Raw genomic sequence first — 23,456 nt, 5'->3', positions numbered from 1 at the left:
TGGAGAACGCTCGACTTCCAGATCAAACAGACATGCAGGCCTACACACAGGCGCGCGCGCACACACACACACACACACACACACACACACACACAGACACACACATACACTCTTTTGATTGCCGAAAAGTGGTTGTAAGAGCACATTGCATTCAGAATTACACAGCTGAGCCTTTTCATTAAAACGCAACTACAGTCACTCTACACAGAACATTACATCAATCAGTGCATTAGTAGAACAGATATTGTGAATCTTGTCAGTTAAGTAATCAAGGTTAATTTAGCAATATTTCGAAAGTTAATAATTGAGTTCATTGTCAATTTAATGCAAAACAAAACTACCAATATGGTCATACTCAAGGACGTTTTGCTCATTTGGTTATTATTTAATTCATTTGGTTATTATTTAATTCAAAGTGTGATGAGTAATTCAGTGAAGTTCTTTGGAAAATGCCACAGGACAAATCAAAGTTACTGTAGTAAACAGAAGTTTAAGAGTTTGGTCCTCACTATACTAGTGATTGATCTGAGATACATAGCAATGAATAATTATTATGTAGACAATTTGATTTAATGTATACAGAGCAGTTTGCAGTTTTTTTTTTTTTTTTTTTGTACTTTTTTGATGTTATCAGAAAATTCCAGCATTTAAGACTACACTAAAAGAGAATTTATTGGAAGACTCAGACATGCAAAATAAAAACAGGTTGTGCGGCAAACATCTGGAGAACCCAGCATGTGGCACTAAAAAAAAAAAAAAGGTTCTCATGACTTAGAGGAAACAGTCGACATGGCTGAATCAACCAGGACATCCATACTTTACTAACTTCTATGCGCTGCTATATAATTTCACCACACAGACGGAGCCTGATTGGAGAGTTTGTCTAAGTGGCTCAGCCGGAATGCCCTGAAAATGTTGCATGTCAGCATCAGCTCCCAGACAGCCTATGGACTTGAAGAGAGCTACGCATGACATTTTCCTCAGAAATCCTGTTTACAGGGAGGATACTTATTTACCCGTTAAGTCTATCCACCTACTCCATCTTCGCTGAGTGCAGAAACCAAGTTATTTTTATTTTCAAGTGCTTCCTGAGCTAAATGTCTTCAAGGTTTGAGAGCTGGACTTCTCTGTTACCTGCTGCATGCAGGCATTCAGTGCAGGGCCCAACATGTGCACGCGTGCGCGCACACACACACACACACACACACACACACACACACACACACACACACACCACCTTAGAATCTTTCAGTGAACCTCAGGCTACAAGTTGAGACGTAAGTCAAACAGCATGACCTGAGAAGGCAAACAGTCTAAAAATGTCTCTGTGCTGTGACTGTAAATCCTTAGCGGTGTTCATGAATACATACTGTATATTTCCTCGAAAAGCCAGCCTTAAATATCCTAAAAGCATAGTCTTGCCATCCCATGAGATTGTTCCGTAAGTGGTAAATAAGAACGCAACATTTGTCGGTGTTTGTCTCTCTTCGCTAAGAGCTGGTGAAAGGACTTGCATGCCTGTGCTGTCAGCTGCAATCAGAATTGACAATGTACAGTCAGGAATTCATCAGAAAAAGATGAAACAAAGACTTTTTGTGGCACGTTAATATTTAATCGTTCTGTGTTTTTTTTTAAGATAGATAAAATGGCATTCATCAGACTTTTCGGAAGTGTTGTCTTTGCTGAAGTTATGGACCGGCCTCTAACATGGGTCTATATTAGTAATCATCACATCACATCATCTGAACCTGTTTATCCCATACAGGGTCGCGGGGAGCTGGAGCCTAACCCAGCAATACAGGGCAACGGGCTGGAGGGGGAGGGGACACACCCAGGACGGGACGCCAGTCTGCCGCAAGGCACCCCAAGCGGGACTCGCACCCCAGACCCCCCGGAGAGCAGGACCCGGTCCAATCCACTGCACCACCGCACCCCCCCATGTATTCTATTATAAATTTCTTATACTGACATCTTTGAAAAGCATAAAATTCTAGGAGAGTTCTGTATTTATAAAACATTAAAGTTAGTTACTGATGCTGAGGTGGTCCTCTTATCTGAGCCTCGTGCGTGATCTTGGTTATCGCTGTGTCACTAATGACACTAGCAACCCCCAGTGCCGCAGCCTGTGCACCTCAGACCTGGTGCCCTTCCCCCCCCCCCCCCAAGCAATGGTTGTGACAGAAGACTTCAGGTTCTGACAGTAGTGTGGTAAGGGCCACAGCTATCACACTAAAGCTAGTGGACATCTGTTCAGTTCCACTCCTGAGCCGTGCTGACAGGGCGCTTGTGGCTCAGTGCTGTCGCCACAATCTCTCATGAGCTCCGTGATCCCCAGTCCTTACTGGGAGCGAGACCTTCCGGGCACAAGCACCTTCTGCCACATGCACGGGGTCCTGCCGACAGTACCTATAGGGTATTATTCAGGGTGTGTTTCTGGGTAAAGTAAACATTGCATGCATTCTAACTATATAACTTGAAAGTACAAAATATGTAATGAATATTTCATATGATACGTGAAAAGAATCACACAAACAAAACAAAAGGAATATACTACTGTATTATGCATTCACAGATTCTAAATCATTTTGTTCAAGGATAAGATTCAAATTATAACTTCTTACTATTGGCGTGGTTCAATCTTTCCATAGTCAGTCATACCCTGGAATATAAGTATTCAGTTCACAAGAAACTGAGGTTACAAGTGGTTTCTCTGACTTAGATTTAGATTAAATTTAGATTAAACGCACCTCACAGCAGCTGGTCGCCACAAACCCAGCGCCACCATGTAGTCTTTCCAGTTATAGCTGGGCTTGTTCTTCATTAAGTTCTCAACCTCCATTAGCCCTTGTTAGCTTTTATAATCTTGGTAATTATGGCCCTCATTTGAACTACCCAAATAATGTCATTGTTTTCATTGATTTCTTTTGACCTTAGCTTTTTTTTTTTTTTTTTTTTTTGTACGGTTTGATTAACGCATAAACATTGAGCATCGTATGGAATCATGGGTGCTTGTTAAGTGTACGGTAATAGCTGCAAATGAGCACAAGCAGACAGTCATTCAGTATTACAGAGTAATTAATGAAGGGAAACAGGCTTGTTATGCTGTGTCTTAATTGCTAATGTTAACTGTTGAAGTCAATGTGTCCATTTTAATGAGATTTGGTGATCTTTTAGCATAAATGGGTGTCACAGTTTGAACTCAGGAGGGCATAAAAATTTGTACCACTGAAACTAAAAGTGATTACATCTTCGATTTATGCAAATTCACCTTACAAAGGGTTTTTCAGGAATGTATTACCTTTGTAAAGTGGGGAACACTGTATGTGCTTAATAAGAAGATTAATTTTTTTTTTTGCCAGGCAAGTAAAAGCATTTCTTCTTTAATTACATCAGGTTTGTGTTGTGGTTACTAAGAGATGCCATCTACAGGAGAGAGAGCTTGGATCCCATGTAAGCTCTGCGGACACAGTGTCTGTAAAACAAGGCACCTGGGAGGACAGGTTGACCAACAGCACAGGGGGTTGTTTGGTCTAAGTGTTGTGTCAACATAAAGGCACCGGCCTAATTTAGATTGAGGCTAAGACGGCTCTGTGGCGATCCACTGGGTGGAGGGGCGATGGGGGAGTGGTGGTGGGGGTAGGGCTAATCCTCCAAGGTTCCAGTAATCCCTCTGTGAGAACAAAAGGATGCCAAATGTACTTCGATCCAAGAGGACTGCGAGGTTTGCAGAACCTGGCAACCCTGAAAAAAGAGCCCTCCCACCTTGTGGGTTCAGTCGCACAACATTCGTCCCACTTAAGATGGAAGCTGACTTAAGTACATTTTTTTAATGATTGTGAATATTTGTCTAGCTCATTAGCAAGCCAATTGGCTGTTGAATTGATGAATATGTAATTTAGCAAAGCTTTTGAATAAATCAGAAGTTGAAAAGGTATGAACAGGAGGTGAGCATCTAGCTTCCCATCATATCAGCGATGTGGTAAGCTCCCATAGTCAGGTGAGATGGTTTGTGGTTGAAGCAGATTAAAGTGCAGCCGTACACCACAAGATTGTTAACATTCCAGAAGTATAACTCGGCAAAATTTCAGAATTACCAGACGTGAGATACTCAATACCACGCAAAGCCAAAGTGTGCAAAGCGACTATGATAAAACAAAATACAGTCATCGCCAATGAAAATGAATATGTGAGATTCAATGCAAAAATCAACATGCAGCAAACACATGCTGAAGGAAGTATACCTTAGAAATACACTCTGCAAAGGTAGCAAATGGGTTTTAAAAATAGAACTTTTTTATTGAAGAAAAAAAGCACTTTAGCACCATGGCAACCACCCCTTTCATCTGTGAAAGGGCACATGCAATCAAATTACCCAGAGTGAATGTAGCCACTCTTCATGTAATGTCATGCGCTTGGCTATAGCTGGACCAAATTGTTCCTTTGAAAACTTGAGTCCTCTTCATACCTTCCAAAGCTATAAAAAGGTGTAAAGTTATGCTTAAAATGATTTTTCTTTCATGTCACTTCATCCTTTAGCACTTTCTGCCATGGGTTTTAAATATTGTATTCATGTTTACTATACATCCCCACACCAGAGGAGCCAAATCTCAGCTGAGAAGATGAAGTCACTGTCATATTTGTGTTTTCTGTGACTGGCATGCTCTTCAGGTGAAGGAGTTACGATATTTGCACTGAAATCTGAAAGGAACGACAGCGACCCCATGACATGAACGTCCTACAGACGACCAAGTCACTCTAAAGTGGCTTACAATTGCTTATGCATTTATACAGCTGGGTATTTCCAACATGGACAATTTAGTACCTCATTCAAAGGTACTATAGCAAACCTGTAGCCTTCAAGTCCAAAGGCAGCAGGGCTAATGACCACACTACTCATGACACCTCAAGGTGTCAGAAAGTGACATTTGGGTGACCAGTTGCCATGTTTCAATCTGCTACAGAACAGCGCAATCCAACCTTACACAGCTTAACACCAAGAGGCATAGGTGTAATAGGGGCACTGGCACATGAACCCCAAGGGTTAAAGTACTATTGCTTATCTTTTTGATAACCTAATACCTGACAAGTTGTTACATCACTGTTTACAGCTACATAACTGCTAATAGAGTGTTGCACGGTATTGAATGTTTAGATCAAGACTCTTAAACTTGCATCCTGGACAACTGGTTCTCATCTGCTCCCATCTCTCCCAACACAGATATATGGTCAGAAAGGGAGTCAAGCAGGATTGGTGTAGACAGTAAGTTCAATCAGGTGCTTCACTACCAAGTTCGACCAACAATGAACCCTGGAATCAACCCCTGCAGGACAATGACAGTGACCCTGTTTGAGATCTTGGTTTTTATAGTTGACCATCTAGAAATGCTAAAATGAGCACAGAACAATTACATTCCAAAACCAACATGTCACAAGTGCTGTCCTCTAAAAGCTGTGGGCATGACATAAATACCCAAAAACCCTTTAAATGACACTGTCTAGGAAAAGTTTGAAGTCGACCATGCTGGTACACTAAGCATCACTGCAGTCATGGTTTTCATTTTACGATGTTACATATAACACAAGTACTGTTCTATTGAAGCGCTACAGCATATACAGAAACATGACATTATGCACGGGAGACAATCCTGCAAAGTAAAAATAGTAATAATGAGATTCTGCTCAATGTCAATCAATCAATAAAATCTATTACTGTGAGGTAAAGCCTCAGGTATCTCATATCATTTGAAATTCAGATTAGCCAATTGGGTCGCTGTTCCAGAGACTCTGCTGACGCAGCCCTGGAGGAATATTTAGATGGCTTAAATGAGGACTGTGTAGAGCGTTAAAAAGGGCCCCAATCGATTTATCAATTATGTGACCATTAAAATGGTAAGCAATTCACACACACCCCGAGAGGAGTTGGGTAAACTGTGCGGGCGGAGGCACTGCAGGACTGAGCCTAAAAGTTTAAACTTTATCAGCCCAAATAGATAAAGCCATGTTTATAAACATAGTAAAAGGCCTAATCCCCACAGTCATTCATCTTTACCTCACAGGGCTCACTTTGACGGAAATAATATAAACACAGAACAACACAAAATGAGAGGAGGCAACAGAACCATTTTTACTGCTGCAGGTGAGATCAAAACACTACAGTATCACTAAAAAAACCCATCCATGTAACTCCATGTAGCAAAATGTAGTTACAAATTTGATTTCTGGTTTCTCAATTATGTAATGTGCAATAATTACATTGTAAAACATGAATATCAGTGAATACATGTACATATATGACTATATATTTGAGCCCTTCTGTCCTTAGTTTTTTCATTGAGATTAATCATTTTTGTATTTTTTCTAATAATCATATTCTGAGCATTGCAAGTTTTATGTAGCTAGACACATGGGTGTTCAGCATTAAAGACTGATGCAATGTTAAACTTCAGGATTGTTAACGTGATGTGGGATGTAACTGCCCGCACCCAGACGGACAAATACACAAATTAGCACAACAAATTTTAAATACGTTTGGTACAATAAAAGATGGGGAAAATGAAATAGTGGAGCGCATGTGTTACCATGTAGCAGTTTCCCAGCTCCTGCTTCAAATTTCACACCTTGCTTGTCTTGCTTCTCAGAAACCGCCGGCTATATGATAAAACCCTACATCTATTTAAAGAGCTGAGTACACTAAAGTGGTACAAGTCCAGTGCTGACAATCACTGTTGTTAATAAGCCTTCGCTCCTCTTTGGGCCATGGTTCGAATTACATGACAACTTCCCTCATTTTCACAAACCAATTCACAAGTTACGCACTGCAACAAATAAGTGTCGTATTGTGTTTTTCCAAACCCCATGCTCATCATTTATGCCTGCAATTAAATATTCTCCACATATTAATGGATATCCACACGGGGCACACGGCTTCTTGTAAATACGCCTTTCAGCCGAAAAGTCTAAACAAAAACAGGTCGACACCGACGCGAGCCAGGTGTGGTGGCGCGAAAATGAAGGGAGCAGGTTGGATATTATGCAATTAAGAGCGCCTGAAATGACAGTGCTCATGTGCAGCGTGCGGCCAAACGACAGCCTGGGAGGCGTGCCGCAGCCAGAGCGCGGCCGACACGTGGCATCGCTCGTCTGAAAGAGGATCAAAACACGGCCTGACCTTGAAAACTCTTGAGCTGGATCATAGGGCCAGTAGCCTCGCAACAGACACAACTAACCTTCTCAGAAATTACAGGTACCTCAAGCGACAGCTCCCCATAGAGAACAGTGTATCTGATGTATGGATGAGTGACCCATTGTAAGTTGCATATCCAGCAGTGTAAGTCACCGCGGTGAATTAGGTGTGTGGGCTGATAACACTACATAGAGTTCATTGGAAGTCGCTTTGGAGAAGAAAAAGTGTCTGCTAAATAAATAAATGTAATGTAAATGTAACAGGGAGACCTCATACCCAGAGTACATCCCAACTCCTACCTGGACCCCAGCAGGTACAAGTGAGCATGTACTCAATGCACTGAAGATTTGGTTATCGAGCTCGATGCATAAAGAATTCGTACTTTAAATCAGAATTTATGGAAACATTTCACGCAGGCGAGTGTCTTACATCCTCTGATTTCACGATTGTTTCTGTTATTGTGTCAGCTAGTTCAAGACACCAAATTAACTACATAGATACCTTATTATCTCGAAGCACCTGAAGAAATAAGTCCTGTTATGTTTGCTAGTTAATGTTTTCGTTTTGAAATGACAGGGGTGGTCAAGTTACTCTAGTGCGAGATTCGTATAATGAAGGAGCGGTAATAAAAGTCAATGTTAATAAAGTCGCTGCACTATTAGAGGAAAATGGCAGCAATAAATAAATACATTTTATATGTTCTACAAACCGCTCATGTGGTTCTTCTAAACACCAACTGGTGCTAATGCAGTGCAGCTGTGACCACTATCAGGGTTCCAAGACACTTTTAACAGTGTCAGATTCGTTGTGTTTGCTAAAGACAGAAGCAGTGGATCCTGAAACACTGTGGGTGAACAAATACTGGTGGAGAAACCGTTGTACAGCTTCAGACAAAAACAATCTGAAATGGTCTTTATATGATGGGATATTGACTCTTCTCTCCTTTATGTCAATAACACAAGTTGAGTAGAAAAACTGACAGAAAGGCTAAGATTACCAGGTGGCACTGGAACACAAACCATAAAGTGCAGCCCTCTAAGCAAAGCAACCTATATCTGTTCATTAAATTCCCACCACAATAAATATTTCAGGAGCTCTATTGTAGTTAAGCACTTCGGACCACTGAGGTCAAGGCTCTCGGATTCCGAGCGAGTCCCAGCACGTTATTAGCAAAGTGTGTTTCACATCAAACTTTTTCATATGACAGTAGCAGGATGCAAAAAAACGCGGGTAATTAATCAAGAAGTTTTTAAAGCCCCGATTCCTTCCTTGGGGTCTCCAAGGTATTGAAGTGAAACTGCCTTGAAATGCCACAGTCACCTCTTGGAAGTGCTTTAAATCCACGGGGATGTATGAACTGCCAGTGTAAATGCTGGGAAATACTTTAAAATAATGCTGCAGTTAATTAACGGAGCTACTTTGACAACTGCACAATATTATCTGATTGTATATAGGTGTAACTCTGACCTTCTTTACTTTAGGTAACACGTATTGCAGCCTAAGACTTTTGGCTGCAGCATTGGCTCTTACAAACATATGAAATGTGTAATTAATCAGCAATGTGTGAAGAAGCCAGACAGTGAACTGGTGTCTGTCCGTCTGCCAGCCCACACAGCCCCAAACTCCTTATGGCTGGCGTTACGCCAGGCTCGGTGTCACAACCCACAACCCCTCGACCCAGGGCTGAGGCTTCAGAGTTCTCCATCACTCCACTAGCTAGGCACAACACTGAGAGCCACTGGCGGACAGGGGTGATGGAGACTCCAGCAGCGCAGGTGAATGAGTAGTTAATACACAGGTGTAGATGAAATGCAAAATACATGTCATAAAAACATGTGAAATGTACAAATAAAACCAATAAATACTTAAGTAACCACAGAAGCAGCATATTACCATTCATTCTTGCATTACATAGACATTGTGAGTGTTCACCTAAACCTAGAAGGAGAATCAAACGTTAAATGAATGACCGCCTTCAAAAAATAATAGATATACTAATGATATACCACATGCGACCAGAAAAGAAAAGCAAGACTCTACCATCAATGTGTGGCACTTCCTCTAACTTTTACTGTGGAAAAAAATAAAAACGTGCTCAAAAACAGTTTTAAAACAGCATTGATTTAATTATCCAGCCATGGTGATGTGGAAGTCATAGCAGTGTGATGACAGGGAGCTGCTACACGTGGTTCTGGAGGGACCCCAGAGGACAGTGTTTGCAGTGGGCACTAAGCCTTAGGCATGCAGTGCTCTGGAGGAGAGGTGTGTGTGTGTGTGTGTGTGTGTGTGTGTGTGTGTGTGTGTGTGTGTGTGTGTGTGTGTGTGTGTTTCCCCAGCAGGTAAGGCTGCCCCTGCATCGCTCCATGTCCGACTGCTCGCTCAAGCCTAGGACACTTCTCCAACCCCAAATAAAAGGCTCACAATTATTTCACACACTGAACACTTCAGCTTGGCGAAAATAAAACCTTAACCTATAACCATAACATACGTTAGAATGGTTTTTAAAGTCCCTGGGCTGTGCTGTCAATCATCGTGTCAAACCAAACGTTTACAACTAATTTCGTCCTGAGCTAAACCACTTTTTCAAAGCCAGGTGAAGTATGATCAAGCGCAGAGATACAATTACTATATGCGATCGCAGGACGCAGGCAGGAAGAAGAAGAAGAAGAAGAAGAAGTAAAGTTGCGAGCGCTCACCGGCTTTGCAGGGGTCTTTGTAGTCAATTTCCTCCGTCCTCTCCTCCTCATAATAATCGTACGAGTCCTCATAGTCGTGGCAGCGCTGCGGCGGCAGGGTCCCGTACAGAGTGAGTCCGGCGAGCAGCACCGGGATCCACTGCATCTTAGGCGCGAGGAGCCGCTGCGAAGCGCCGAAGAGCCCAACTTGGAGATGAATGAAAAAGTGCAGCTGGCACCGCGCGCGAGCAACGGGGGGGTTTTCTCTCCTCGGGGAGGGGTTGGGGGGGGGGGGGGGGGGGGGTCCCAGCTGTGTTCGCGGACCGGGTGGGCGGGGAGGGGGTTTAAAGGTCCATCGCGGTGTCCCTCCGTAGGCTGACGGCGGGTGATGATGGAGAGACGAGAAGGTGGAGAAGTTGTGTGGCAACTAGCGCGCGGGTCCGGCGGCGCGCGGCATCAGCGCTCGGCGAAGCCCCGCGCGGGAAAAGCCCTGCCGGGAATAATGAGGGTCCGCGGAGGGACGCGCGTCAGCCGCTGTGGAAGTACAACAGGACGCGCATGGTGGAAACAACAGCAGCAGCCCGCGGCCCCGAGGCCCCGAGTGTGTGTGACGGGCAGACAGGCTGCCTTTTTTTTTTTTTCTTTTTTTTTTTAGCAAACTTACTAAAGCCTATAGGCGTCCTGTCATCGTCAGCATCCTGCTTACTGATTCATACAATGAGGGTCGGGATCCGGAGCCTCTGATGTCCCCTGCTGATAACACACACTCACACACACACACACAGTCTCAAGTGCACGCTCATATTATACGCATACACACGCAATCACCCGAATTCACGCTGCGTCTAACTTGACACACACGCACTCGCGCGCACAAGCACGCGCAGTCCATGCGGACGCACAAACGGAACGCAGGAACACTGAGACGGTGCGAAACTTCACAAATACTGGCATGCACACGTACGCAGAGGGTTTAACTTCCACGCACATCGCGCAGACACACGAACCCACGCAAGACAAGAATGCACACTGCGCGGAACTTCACACACACACAGACACACACACACACACACACACGCACAGCACAGGGTCAGAAACTTCACCCACAGACCATTACACACACACACAATGCAAATCACCCACACGTATGGGAACAGAGACACACACATATACTGTATATGATGATTTTTCTCAGTAATATAATTTTAATATGGTCCTCTGTGTCTTTAAAGGACCCAGTTACACTCGACTGGCGGGAGGTCCCAATGCAGATCATGACTGTAAATTATGAAACACCCCTCATTCAGAAAGAATAATTAATGGCTCCAATAACTGAGTGCAAAGTTGCTTCACAAGTAGTTTTTTTTTTTTCTGCACTATAATTGTAATTGTTTGATTTTGTAAGATAAAAAAGCAGTTTGGGCTGAATAACACAGTATCTTAAGAGAAGAATTATACACAGCACAAACAATATCTATTTCTATTTCGTGGGAATTTGCTCTTCTCCCAGAGTCTATCTGAATTTTTGGAACACTCTCTTGAATTATTTTTTAACATAAATTAGCAATTCAGACACTTCTGAGTGTGAGTTAATAAAAAAAAAAAAAAATTCTACAAATGTACAAGGGATTCTTTTCAAACATGGAAGGTTAATATTTAGCACAAAAAGCACATAGAGCATTAACTACCAGCTCCTTTAGGATAGCCTAAAGTTTAGTATATAACTGAATACACGTACCTGCATATACTTATATGATTAATGTTTCATGAGAACTTCACAGCAAATGATCTTGAACCTTAAGGACTGCATTTCTCCTTTGTAAAGCACTCCTCAGGTATAGCGGTACATTTGCACGCGGTTGCTGACTTGTACGTGTCATTGTGAAGGTGGCCATCTCTCCTGTGGGATTAGGCCTTCTCTTCTGCACAGATTAATTCCTTCGACGAGGTACCTGCTTGCGTCACTACATCAGTCCATCAAGATGTCCTCACTTGAGAGCAATTAACCCTTCAGAGTAAATCCTCCAGAGCAGAGCTGACCCTCTATTCACATTAATAATAATAGTAATAATAATAATAATAATAATAGTTGGCACTTGCCAGAATGGGCTTGCTTGCAAATATGGGGGTATTTGGTTATAAGGATTTATTTCAATAATGTCTTACTATACTCTATATTCTCATGAGACCCAACCAAAAAAGCTTTTGATATTTTTCTAGATTTCACTAGAAATTGTCCAAGTCCCACCTGCAAATATGCGATCATTTAAAACATAGAATGCCTTGTATAAGGTGTATCAAGGCTCAGCATTGAAACATGCAAGTTTGGGAGATGCACTGAAAAGTATATGTCCTGTACAGTAGACAAGAATGAATGGCTCAGTCTAAGCAGACAGTTCTGTATTTTAGTAATCTGTACTAATAGTAATAGCAATATTTTTGAAAATGTTTTCCAAGAGCACATTATATACATTTTACAGATGTTAATGAGGTGTTTCCAAACACAAATCATAGCTATTGCATCCTAGAAACCATCAGCATCATTATGAAGCCTTGTTTAAATGTCAACTCTGTCCAAGCAGACATACACAGTTAAACGATCAACACATCATTTACAGACCAGGTTATTCTTGCCCTCAACTTAGGATGAGTACCTTGATCAAGGGTACTACAGCAGAATGGGGGATCTGAACCAGAGACTTTCAGAAGTAAAGGGACAACCCGAACCATTACATTAATGGCCCTGAGCTTAATACATTCTCCTGTACTTGGGTTCTAAGACATTATCTTTCACCATTTCCAACCTTTAATGGTTAAAACTTGACCTACTTACATTCTTCTGTGAACATGGGCGCAAGGTCTGCAGGAGGGACTGAAGATGTTTATTTTTTGAAGTAAGTGGCTGAGAAACTGTTGGTCAGGAAGGTATCCGTGTACATTAAAGGGCGGAACATATAACAGGTTTCACGGACCAGTTGGGAAAACAGTGGTACTGCGTTCTTATTTTTCTACCAGGTTTACTGTGCATTTGATCAAGAAGGAGGTGTCATGTTTTGTGTTTACTTTAGAAATATCTCATGTAATATCTTTATTTTATACAATACAACTTTTGTCAAAGCCCTTCTTGCTAGTATCAAATTGTCGTTGCATCTGGTTTGAGGATGGGGCTCGGTTGGAACGTGTTCTCACACACAGACGCACTCAATGTCAAAGAACTGTCATGTCATAAAGATCCAACGCAGATTTATTTTATTACGCATTTAGGGTGGGGTATTCCCAGTTTTGCGTTGTTTGCGTCATCAAGTGGACCAGAGACACACAATCCTTAAAAACACCCCCCCCCCCATCGAAGGGTATGAGTGTATGTGAACTAGAAAGCTCTCATCCTCCTTAATTACGCTTCCATTAATGCAGACGAAACAAATAGTCGTGAGTTGCCGTGTTTTCAGCTGAAAAGCCGGAATACAACACACAATAGTGGCGGGCCCACTGATCCCAGCCATGTGACTCCACATCTGGCCTGGTGTCGTACCGTGGGCTCTCCAAAAACACAGAAAATCCCAGGCTTACGCTGTTTGAATTACCATCCAATGGCCATCGAGCAGACAGTCTCCGAAGTTACGGTGCTTTCAGAGTTCAACTTCAGTTTGACCTGTAGTTACCTTAGTCAGTAGTCTGGAGAAGAATTACAACTCTAAATGGAAAATAATGCAAACTTTTAAAGTGGATTATTGGCCTGCAAAATATCTCACGGCGCTGTTTCCACAAACCTTTATCAAGATTAATGTTTACTCTTTTAATTGGATGGCTATTTAAAGCAGAAGAGAATTAAGTGCTTTGAGAACTTCTGAAGTATGCAGTTTAGCACTTCTCTTCTCGTGCACTTTTCTTGTGCCCCACTGTTTGAGTTTTGCTATTTGGCGGTAATGAGCTTTACTAAAATAACCAACTACTTTAGGGAGTTCATATCCAGAAACTGTTTTCTTTATTACCATTGCGTGCAGATAAGTTATGTACTTATATCTCACTGCACAATAGCAGGGATTTTCCCAGGTCCTGGTAACGTATTCGTGATCATGCTTGATATATTAAGCGCAATTCATCCGCAGCCCTTCGACCCATCTGTTTGTGTTGAAGCTCGTTGCTCTGCCTCTCTCCAGCTGACCTCTGAGGAGGTTTTTCACCATCCTGTGTGCTACGGCGGCCCTGACCACTGCATGATTAATGGGATTCAGGAAGATCCAAACTGTGACTGGGGGGGATCGGGGTAGGAGGTGGTGGGGTTGTGAGTTCCAGCCAAATCAAACGGCTCCATGGGAACAGACCTCAACCCTCTACATGTTGCTCAGGGGAGCAAGTTAGAGCTCAAAAAGAGATCCTGCGTGTCAGAAGTAAATAAAAGCGTGTAGACATGTCAGAAATGTATCGGCCAGGTATCATGTAAGATGTAGGTGTTCATATAAATACACGTGAAACTACACCTGACGCGATAATGATAAGGTGATAGAGTTTATCAGGTGTCTTTTTCGGTGGGAAAGTATGTGGTAGCATTTTGCTTAAAATGGAACGGTAAAACTCAGGGAACACTCAGGCAAGCAAAATAACCAAATTCATCCCTACAAAGTATATAGGAAGCAAATTTCAGATTATTACAAATAAATCTGAGTCCTGTTACTCTCACCTGGAAAAGCTGATTGGAATATTGTGAATGGATGATTACAGCATCCATTTGATTGCATGCGAGTTGCATGAGTGAAGGGTCACACCCCCCTCTGTGCATGATCTCCACTGTGAAATGACAATGTGCTTCTCAGTTGCATAAGGATCCATGACATGAGCAGGTATGGGTGAATTTACCAGTGTTGTCTTGGATCATCCCCTTCCCTGATTCAGTGGAAAGCATGGCAGACAACACACCTCTAAACATCTGTCTGTCTTGGGCACGTTCTCCCGCCATCAGCTGTCTTCACCTTTGCAGCAAAAAAATGCTGCCTCTCGCTTTCTAATACCATCTTCATTCGCTGCAGAACTGAAGAAGGTGTTAGATCTCACAGACCGCCAAGGAAAGTGACATTCTGGGGATGGGAGGAATTCAAGTTCAGAAGAGATTTAGGGAAAAAAAAGTCTGTGGGGTCTAGAGACTAACACATTAGGAGATGATTTATGATTCTCTGGCCACTGGAGAGAAAGTCAGCAATTTGAGTTTCCCCTGTCTATAGCACTATTATATTCTGTACTCTTTGTATACCTTATTTGCACAGCCCTTTTGTTTGGAAGTTAAGACACAGTGAATAATTTTAATAACATAGACACTTTTAATTTCCTTAAGACAATCTGCTCAGTGGTGAGAACAAAAATGAGAAAGTTCAAAAGATTATTAAAGTCAGGACAGAATCAATTCTGATCTACAGTGACAGATTGATTTCTTGTTCAAATGTTCCCTTGTACAAATCAGTGTATATATGAAATCGAACATTATTTCACTGGTGTGGGGGTCGTACTAAGGAAACAAACTAAATAATTGCCACATGGTTATTAAAAAGGTTATTAATGTACATTTAACATTGGAACAGCCTTATGGACTTCATCCAGTCCTTACTGTTGATTTATCAGTTGTTAACAGCAGTTCAGTTTTCTGAGTAGAGACTGGAAAGTGGTGCCATAAAGATATGTGGATGTTCTCAAATGCCACATATATATACTAAATAAAAAGAAATCTTAAAAATGTCTATGAGCAGATGAATGGTAGACTGGAGGCTCAAATGTGCGCTTCTATCGCCAAAAATGAGCATTAAAAGTCCTCTTCAGGGATCAAGTTGAGTCACACAGGCCATATCTAGCAAGGTTGAACTCAGCTGAAGGACAGTCTGCAGGGCTTCATGTTCTCAGCTGGAAAGAGCAGAGCATAGGAGGTTTGAACTGTATCTTCTTTTACCAACTGCTAACAGGCTTCTGGAGCTGTCAACACTGTGAAAGCTTCATTTCCAGATTTGTTATGGAGTTTGTTGTTATTATGTGTGTTTGGAACAAGCTCATAAACATCTTTTTGGGAAAATCTTCATATGGTCTTATTTAAAATCTTGGTGCCTATAAATAAGCTTTGATCACTGGAAAAACCATATGAAATGAAGCCATCATTAAATGGACGAAATAAATAAGGTTTTCACGCTTAAATTCTCTAAAGTAATTCTCTTACTGCATAGACTATTTTCTTTTCTCTTCCTGGTATATAATTGGATTTCCATCATCTGATACAATCTTGCTCTAGCTGTAGGGCCAATCTATAAGATCGCACTCAGAATGATCTTAATTGTTTGGTAGCTTTGGCAATCAAATCAAAATAGGGTTTATCAATTACAGATTCCGTAAAGGTTTTCTGGAAAATACTATACGTCTGTAGACGCATATCTCTATAATAATGTAAATACACAAGACTGTTTGGGTCCATCATAACACAATGTAAAGATCCCCTAACTCTTCACACTGATGTTAAGATTATTTTCTTTCCATTAAGGTAGATAAGAGCACTAACCAGTCATGTTGAATTCAGCCGTTCCAGTGAAAAGTAATATGTTGTTCAAAGTTTGACTCAGTTTAAGTGGCTGAAATTACAAAGTGTATCCATCCTTGTTTGTCCAGCTAAAAACCCATGAAGCAACCTTTCCCCAAAACTATTTCCTCTATTGAAGTATTAAATGCTGCAACTTGGCATTATTATCATTATTATTGTTGTTTTTATTATTAGTCAATATTATTATTATAACCTTACTCCTAGCCACACATTTGTTTTACTCAGCACCAGTGAATTATTTTCTTAAGCTTTCCTAAATACACACAGTTGATACGTTTTCTGAGCTCGCCAGAAAACACTGGGATCAAAGCTGCAATGTTGCTTCCCCTGGGCTAAAACCTCCTCTTCTTGCTCTTTCTGGAAGAGGAGCTGAGCACAGTTATTTATGTACATCTGTGCTCTTGCCTCACCAGCCCGTTATTTCGCTGCCAAGAAAAGTAGCTATTTAGCTCACTCATCCTGTCGGCTACAACTAATTATCATTTTTCATGTGTTGTCGTGGAAAGAGAGGAATTCTTACCCCAGCTACGTAGCCGGACTCTCACGGTGCGCGGTCACTGAGCGTGTTGTTGCTGTGAGTCAGTTATTTTGAAAGTAAACTCTTATGAATGAAATCCAGTTCAGGTCCCTTTAGATGGTAGAATGGAATGTGCTGCTGGTACAAGTCATCACAAGAGAGGCAAGTGATTTATTATTATTATTATTATTATTACTATTATTGTTCTTGTTGTTGTTCTTGCTGTTGTTATATAATAATAATAATAATAATAATAAGAAGAAGAAGAAGAAGAAGAAGAAGAAGAAGAAGAAGAAGAATGTTATAGTTATTGTTGTTGTCCATCCAAGCAATTCCAGAGATAGTTACTTATCTTACAGAACTTGTACAGTTACTCTCTGATGGAACTTAATTTGCTCAGTGGTACAACAGCAGGGCCTGTAGCTTTTTTGGTCACAAGTCCAGTCAGGGATGCGTTGCGCCACCTGCCGCCGACACCTGACTAAGCGGCCTTTGATCGGTGCCTGCCCTGCACCCGTGTGCCGTGCCGGCTGTTTTCCCCTAGAGGAAATGTGCCAGCCTGAGTGTTCAGCTGATGTCAGCTGAGGGAAGAGCCCCGACTCAGCGTGACCCCACAGCCTCCAGCCGTCTGGACGCTGCAGTACGCAGCCACAAAGTGCGAGGCTGGGCGGCAGCTGCAGTCACATCTGAGAAATGTCTGCATGGACTGTTCCCCTCTGTACTGCTGTCACTTGTGGTTAAAGAGGGTAAAGTAAGGTGAAAGTGAGTACCAGCCAAGAACAAACACAGTGAGAGATCTGCATCCCAACCACAGTAAAGGAAGGTGCTATACACACCATAGGGAAATGTGTCCCTCTATGTTCCAGAAAGTCTAATGTGGCCCCCAAATATTTGTATATAACACCAGCAAGGAATATTATTGTTATTTTCAGTTATCCAATACCTGACAGGTTCTCATTCCACTAATGTGCAACATTCTGAAATCTACAAAAATGTATCATAGGTTGTATTCTATGCAACTCATGGTTTATGTTCATTGCACTAATTCGGTGTCAAGTTGCTACCCTGCACTGATTGGCTTGTTCTGATGTTTTTCGTTCTTGAGTCCTTCATACATACATGCATACATGTCTATATGCTGTATGCAGAATTTCTGTTATAAGTTTACACTCAGGGTTTCCAGAGGAAATATGAACCCACAGAGCTACACAAGGCGGTGGCTGTGTCTATAAAGATATTTGCACTAGTTAGTGTTACAGGCTCTAGTGCCGGAGGCAGATCTAAAGGAAAAAACAAGTCCTGAGAACCATCAGCCAGCGTTTCCACCACGCTCACTTTCCCGAACAAACCTCAGAACAATTTCTTTTGAGAAGCGTGTCTAGTTTAGGCCTTGTGATGTGGTACGGCGCCTGGTCTATGGTAAGCACTTTTTTCCCCCTCATTACTGTAATCGCACAAACACTGACTGTGCTTACGAACACTGTGCGAAACTGAAACGCCAGCGCAGCATCCACGCTTTTTATTCCACCCACCCCCCCCCGAGCAGAGGACCGCGCATTTCTTGCTTTTTTGTTAGTCTGTGTAATAAAACAGCTTTTTAGACTTTTTTTTTTTTCCATAGCTGTGGAACATCTGCTCTTACGCCTTTGAGTGAAGAAGCGAATGGGGTTTACATGAACGGCAGGAGGCTGCGAACTTTGCAGACTGACCTTTCCGGACCTTGAAAATGTTCTCCGTGTTTTGACTATCGTCTCCCGAAGCATTTAAGATGCTCTGGTTTCTTCCTGTTAGATTGTCTTTCAAACAGCAAACCTCCATTTTTTTGTCATGTGAATTTTGAGGCAAAAGGCTTTTCGTCTGAGTTGTGAATTTTGGTCATTGAGCGAGGGCCTTTATCCATATTTTGTCAGGAAAATATTCTAGGGACACAGCAATAATTTTTGGGTGCAAACTACTTTGCCAAGAGAATTCTCTAGGAAAAACCTAAATGTACGAACTCACATGCAATGCCTCTGTAATCCAGTACTTTCTGCACTTTTGAACTTTCAACTTTTCCCATAAAGTCTTTTGCGGTGAACTGAACCCACAACAACAATGGGAGCCCTTTGATGTACTCCATAAAATTTCCTCTTATTTTTTTTCCCCGCATTTGCGATTTTGCAACTGCGCTTTGTTGTAAGACTGTGTCTTGGCTTTTGGGAAGTAATGATTTTAGACGGCAACAAATAATGTTTTTTTCAGATTTTTTTATTTGCTGTTTAGCTATCTTCTGTTTTTAAAAGATGTGCGTCGCTTCGGAGAAAAGCGTCTGCTAAATGAGTAAATGTAAATGTATGTAAATGTAAAAGTTTATCATATGTTCACATGTATATTCTCCACTCAGGGTACCAAACAATGTCTTTTATGAAGAGGGAAACGAATCACATTGACTGTATGTGTGTTTGGGGGGGGAGTCAAGTCCTATTGTGCTAAAGTAGTCTGGGGGTTTTGTTGTACTATTTGAAACGAGATGAATGTTCCACGATGAAAAAGAAATTTCAAATTGAATAGAGGGGGGAAAAAATACTAAAAAAATACAGAGATGGCCTTTCAAAAAGCATGTGTGTGGTAGGAAGAAGGAACAGTCGATTTTTTTTTATTTTATTTTTGGGTACCTTCCCTTCGTAGGCGTAAAATTTAAAAATGTAACCTGTTATTTTGTCTGAAAATAATGGGGAGGAAGTCCTCAGGAACATCTTATCTGTGCAGCAATGTCTATGACCCTGTAGCAAAATGATATAAAGACAAGAGGAAACCTTTATTTATATAGCAATATCATTTCTTTAAAGGCCTACTACAAATAAATTAAGTATGGCTTGTTGAAATAATAAAACCTTACATGATGTATATGATAAAATATCGCATTCCAAGACAACGAGCTGGCCACAGCTACACTTAAAGAAAAATGACTGTTTGTATTGTTTCTATTATCATTTTTATATAGCAAAGTTTAACAGAGAGAGAAAAAGCAGTTGCCAAGCCCTGTCTCCGAAGCTGCGTAAAGAAGACAGGATATCCTTTGTTTTAAAGCGCCAGGCGGCCCGTGATTCACAGGGTGACTGATGTTTATTTGTATAATAGCCGTGATTGTGTGATAAAACATTTAACTGTATATCCTATTTATCACGCTCCTTTTGTTATGATGGTGATGCTAAGATATTGTTGCCTTTCAAAGGGGCTGTGTGTGTGTGTGTGTGTGTGTGTGTGTGTGTGTGTGTGTGTGTGTGTGTGTGTGAGGGCATGGGGGTGGGAGAGTGGAAGATTCCTCCTGTTATGTGTATGCCACCCTATTAATCTTTTCAGCTGTCATGCTTTGTAATCCAAAGCCGCACAGAAACACCCGCGGAGCCCAAACGAAGTAACGTGTCTAAGTATGGAAACTGTTCCTCGTGATGGTGGTTTTGGGCAAGAAACTCTTCTGTTAGTCCTCGTGGTGTGTGATGAACATTGTGTTTGCATTAACATACGCACCCATAGCAATTTTCAGTTTGAATATTTTTTCAGGATATATATTGCCAATATAGTAAATATCTTAGCATGCACATGCCAGTGGGAGGTGTCATTATAGATATAAAGTAGAGAGAGAGCACGAGGGTGACATTTGGGAAAGGATATCCATTCACACTCACACAGAATATGCTAAGATATACTTGCCGGGATTTATTCTAGCTAATGGCATACATTGTGCCAAAAGAAAATATTGCCATTAAACCTTAATCTAGTTTGAAATTTAGCCCATGTGAAAGAAAGAATAAAATGTATAGCAAGAATTTTATTTATGCTGACAAAAATGTTATGCACTCTGGTACAATGCTGTACTTTCCTGCTGGATTTGCTAAAGTAATGATGTGCCTAATGCCGGGTCTACATGGGTGTGTTTGAGTGACATATTCCTGTTCAATAGGTTAATAGACAGCTGTGTTTAGCAAGGTACACACTAACCTCTTGATGAGGCTTTTACCATTTGAAACAGAATTAGGCAAATAAACTGATCAAGAGCATTAAAATAAAGAGTAATTCTCTCGTTGCATAAGATGAGGGACAAAATCTGCTGTGAGCAACAAAAGGATGGTGCGTGACCTGCAGGGTAACAAAAAGCACACATTTAATAAGGCTGTGTTTTTCGTTATTTCCTTTTACAGACATTTTTCTCCAAAGTAACTTCCGATGAGCCCTGTGTAGTGTTATCGCCCACACCTTACACTGCTAGATACACTACTTACAATGGGTCACTCATCATCTATACATCAGTGATACACACTCTCTCTGTCACTCACACACTGTGGGTGAGTGAGAGTGAACAATCTACTCCAGCAGCATGGTTTTGGGAGGAAACAGGAGCACAGGGAGGAAAGCCACGCAAACAACATGCAAACTTCACACATGCTGACCAGGGATCGTACCCATGTCTTCTCGTAGCACCCAGATGCTGTGAGACAGTAGTGCTCCTTGCTGTGCCCCTGTGTTGCCCGTATAGGTGTATATAGCTGAGAAAACTGCAGCTCCGTTCTATTAAGAATGTGGGAAGAGACTGAATGAAAGGAAATTGAAATGGATTAATAATTAATATTATTTTTTTTCAAATACGAAAGTACATTTTTTCCCATTTGAGTAAGTCATGTCAGTAACTATGTATAGCAATGGCAGCATTACAGTGAATATTTTAACGTTTTCATATGGCTGCCTTTCCTAATATTATGCCCTTACTGTGCTAAAATTTGGATGGCAAGTTTCATGAAAATGCATAAAAATGTTTCCGGTAGCTAAACAGTTTTTTCAGATGATTCTTCACAAGGATATTATTCTACATTAACAGTAATTCAATTTACTCCAAACATGCTGTGCAAGAGACTTGACAAGGTTCGGATGTACAATCACTACAGCTCACTTACTCAGTTGGGCAGTCCAACCTGTCCAGCCTTAAAGTTCGGGAAGTTCAAAGAAGGCCCAAATATTGCTGTAGTGCAGAAAGTCTCTGACACAGCGCTTTCTCCGGAATCGCCTCCGTGATTTTTTCACAGGCTCTTGTGTCGGCCGCTCCCAGCTCTGGTTCTCACAGATAGGTTTCCTTTCACGCTGAAAACACGGAAGTGAATCGCATCGCCCGACCGGCCCTGCCGAAAAAAGACGAGTCACTTAATAGCAGTTGGAAATGTGGCTCCTTCAACAGCTAGCATGTTGCTCTTGGTCTAAAGAAACCAGCTTCCTGTGACCCGCTAAACTGTCAAACGAAACAACTTGACAAATTCTCCGCACTTTTTTTCCTTCAGACGAGAGCGAAAAGCCAAGAAAGCACAACAAGGCTCTCGCCAATGTCAAGTTTCCTGCCCCGAAAGTAGAAAACACTTGACAACTCGGGGCTGGACGGACGCCCAATGCGTCTACGTTCCGCTGGCAGCTAAACCGTAAGTTAATGATTTATGGCGGCCTTTTGGTACAGAAATGTTGTTTCTAAAGAAACAACCGGGGTGGAAAAAACACAGATGCGCCGGGGCTCATCGTGTGGACTGGAGAAATACGACTTCACGACCATACCTGCCCCGAACTTGTACCGGAGCGCGAGGCCCGGTTTGATGACAGGGCCTTTCCTGAGCAGATAGCAGGGCGCAGATAAGCGCCGCTGCCTCGGGAAGTAGATGAGCGAGGCCCCGACCCGGAGATAAGGGCTCCTGTCACACCCGTCCCCAGCTCGGCGTGTCTCCGTTTGTCCGCAAAGGGCATCCGCGACCGCACCAACACTCAGGTGAAGCAAAATGCAAGCGCACATAGCGCAGGCCTTAAGTGCGGAGGCCATCTTTAGCATCAACGGCAGAGTGAAGTGGAAGGATCTCGTCCACTGGGCTGCAGAACAGGAAAAGGGAATTTCGCGTCTTCTGAAGGGAAGCCTGGGCCACGATTTGCGGCGTCCAAGCATTAGCGACGACGCTGAAATACGGGGGTATTCAGTGGTCGGCTCACATGTGGGGAAAAAAATGCTGCCGGGACGATGGATGGTGCACTGACACAGAAGCGAGGGCTATTTTCAAAATCACTATAATTTCAAAGAACATTTCTAACCGCATCCTGGATTCTCACAAAAAAAAAAAAAAAAAGTAAAATTTTAAAATATGGTTCTGAAAGTGGTTGTTGTCAGTATAAAGAAAAGGGAAACATCCCGGTGTCCTGAGTCAAGGTCAGATCACATCAGTTCTGTGTTTCCCTGGTGATAGGGGGGCTGGGGGGGGGGACCTGGTGTGGGCGGTGGCCCCCCCCGTTTGGGGATGGTCATCGCAGCAGGTCCCTCCCCGTCCCCCCGGGCCGCTGACAAACGCATCATGTTTGAGAAGCGAATCGGAGCAAGGCTGGCAGTGAGGCGAGAGGGGACCCGAGTGAAACACGACGTGGTGTGGTGGCGCCGCCCACCGTGAGTCCCTTTGGGCAGAACCCCGCCTCTGCCCCCCCCAAACCCCACCTCTTCCACACGTCATCTTT

At 42.2% G+C, this 23,456-nt stretch overlaps 1 protein-coding gene across 1 annotated transcript in view; it reads right to left on the bottom strand.

Moving 5' to 3' along the window:
• The window catches only part of tll1 (tolloid-like 1), a 51,205-nt gene extending 41,159 nt beyond the window's left edge, over positions 1-10,046 (bottom strand). The window contains exon 1 of the mRNA XM_018735728.2: positions 9,880-10,046. Coding sequence (XP_018591244.2) covers positions 9,880-10,024 — 145 coding nt within the window. The 5' untranslated portion in view covers positions 10,025-10,046. The remainder of the gene's footprint in view (positions 1-9,879) is intronic.
• Positions 10,047-23,456: the final 13,410 nt, after the last annotated feature.

This window comes from Scleropages formosus, chromosome 16 (genome assembly GCF_900964775.1).
Source record: "Scleropages formosus chromosome 16, fSclFor1.1, whole genome shotgun sequence".
Lineage (NCBI taxonomy): Eukaryota > Metazoa > Chordata > Actinopteri > Osteoglossiformes > Osteoglossidae > Scleropages > Scleropages formosus.
This window is presented reverse-complemented; position numbering and strand designations above follow the sequence as displayed.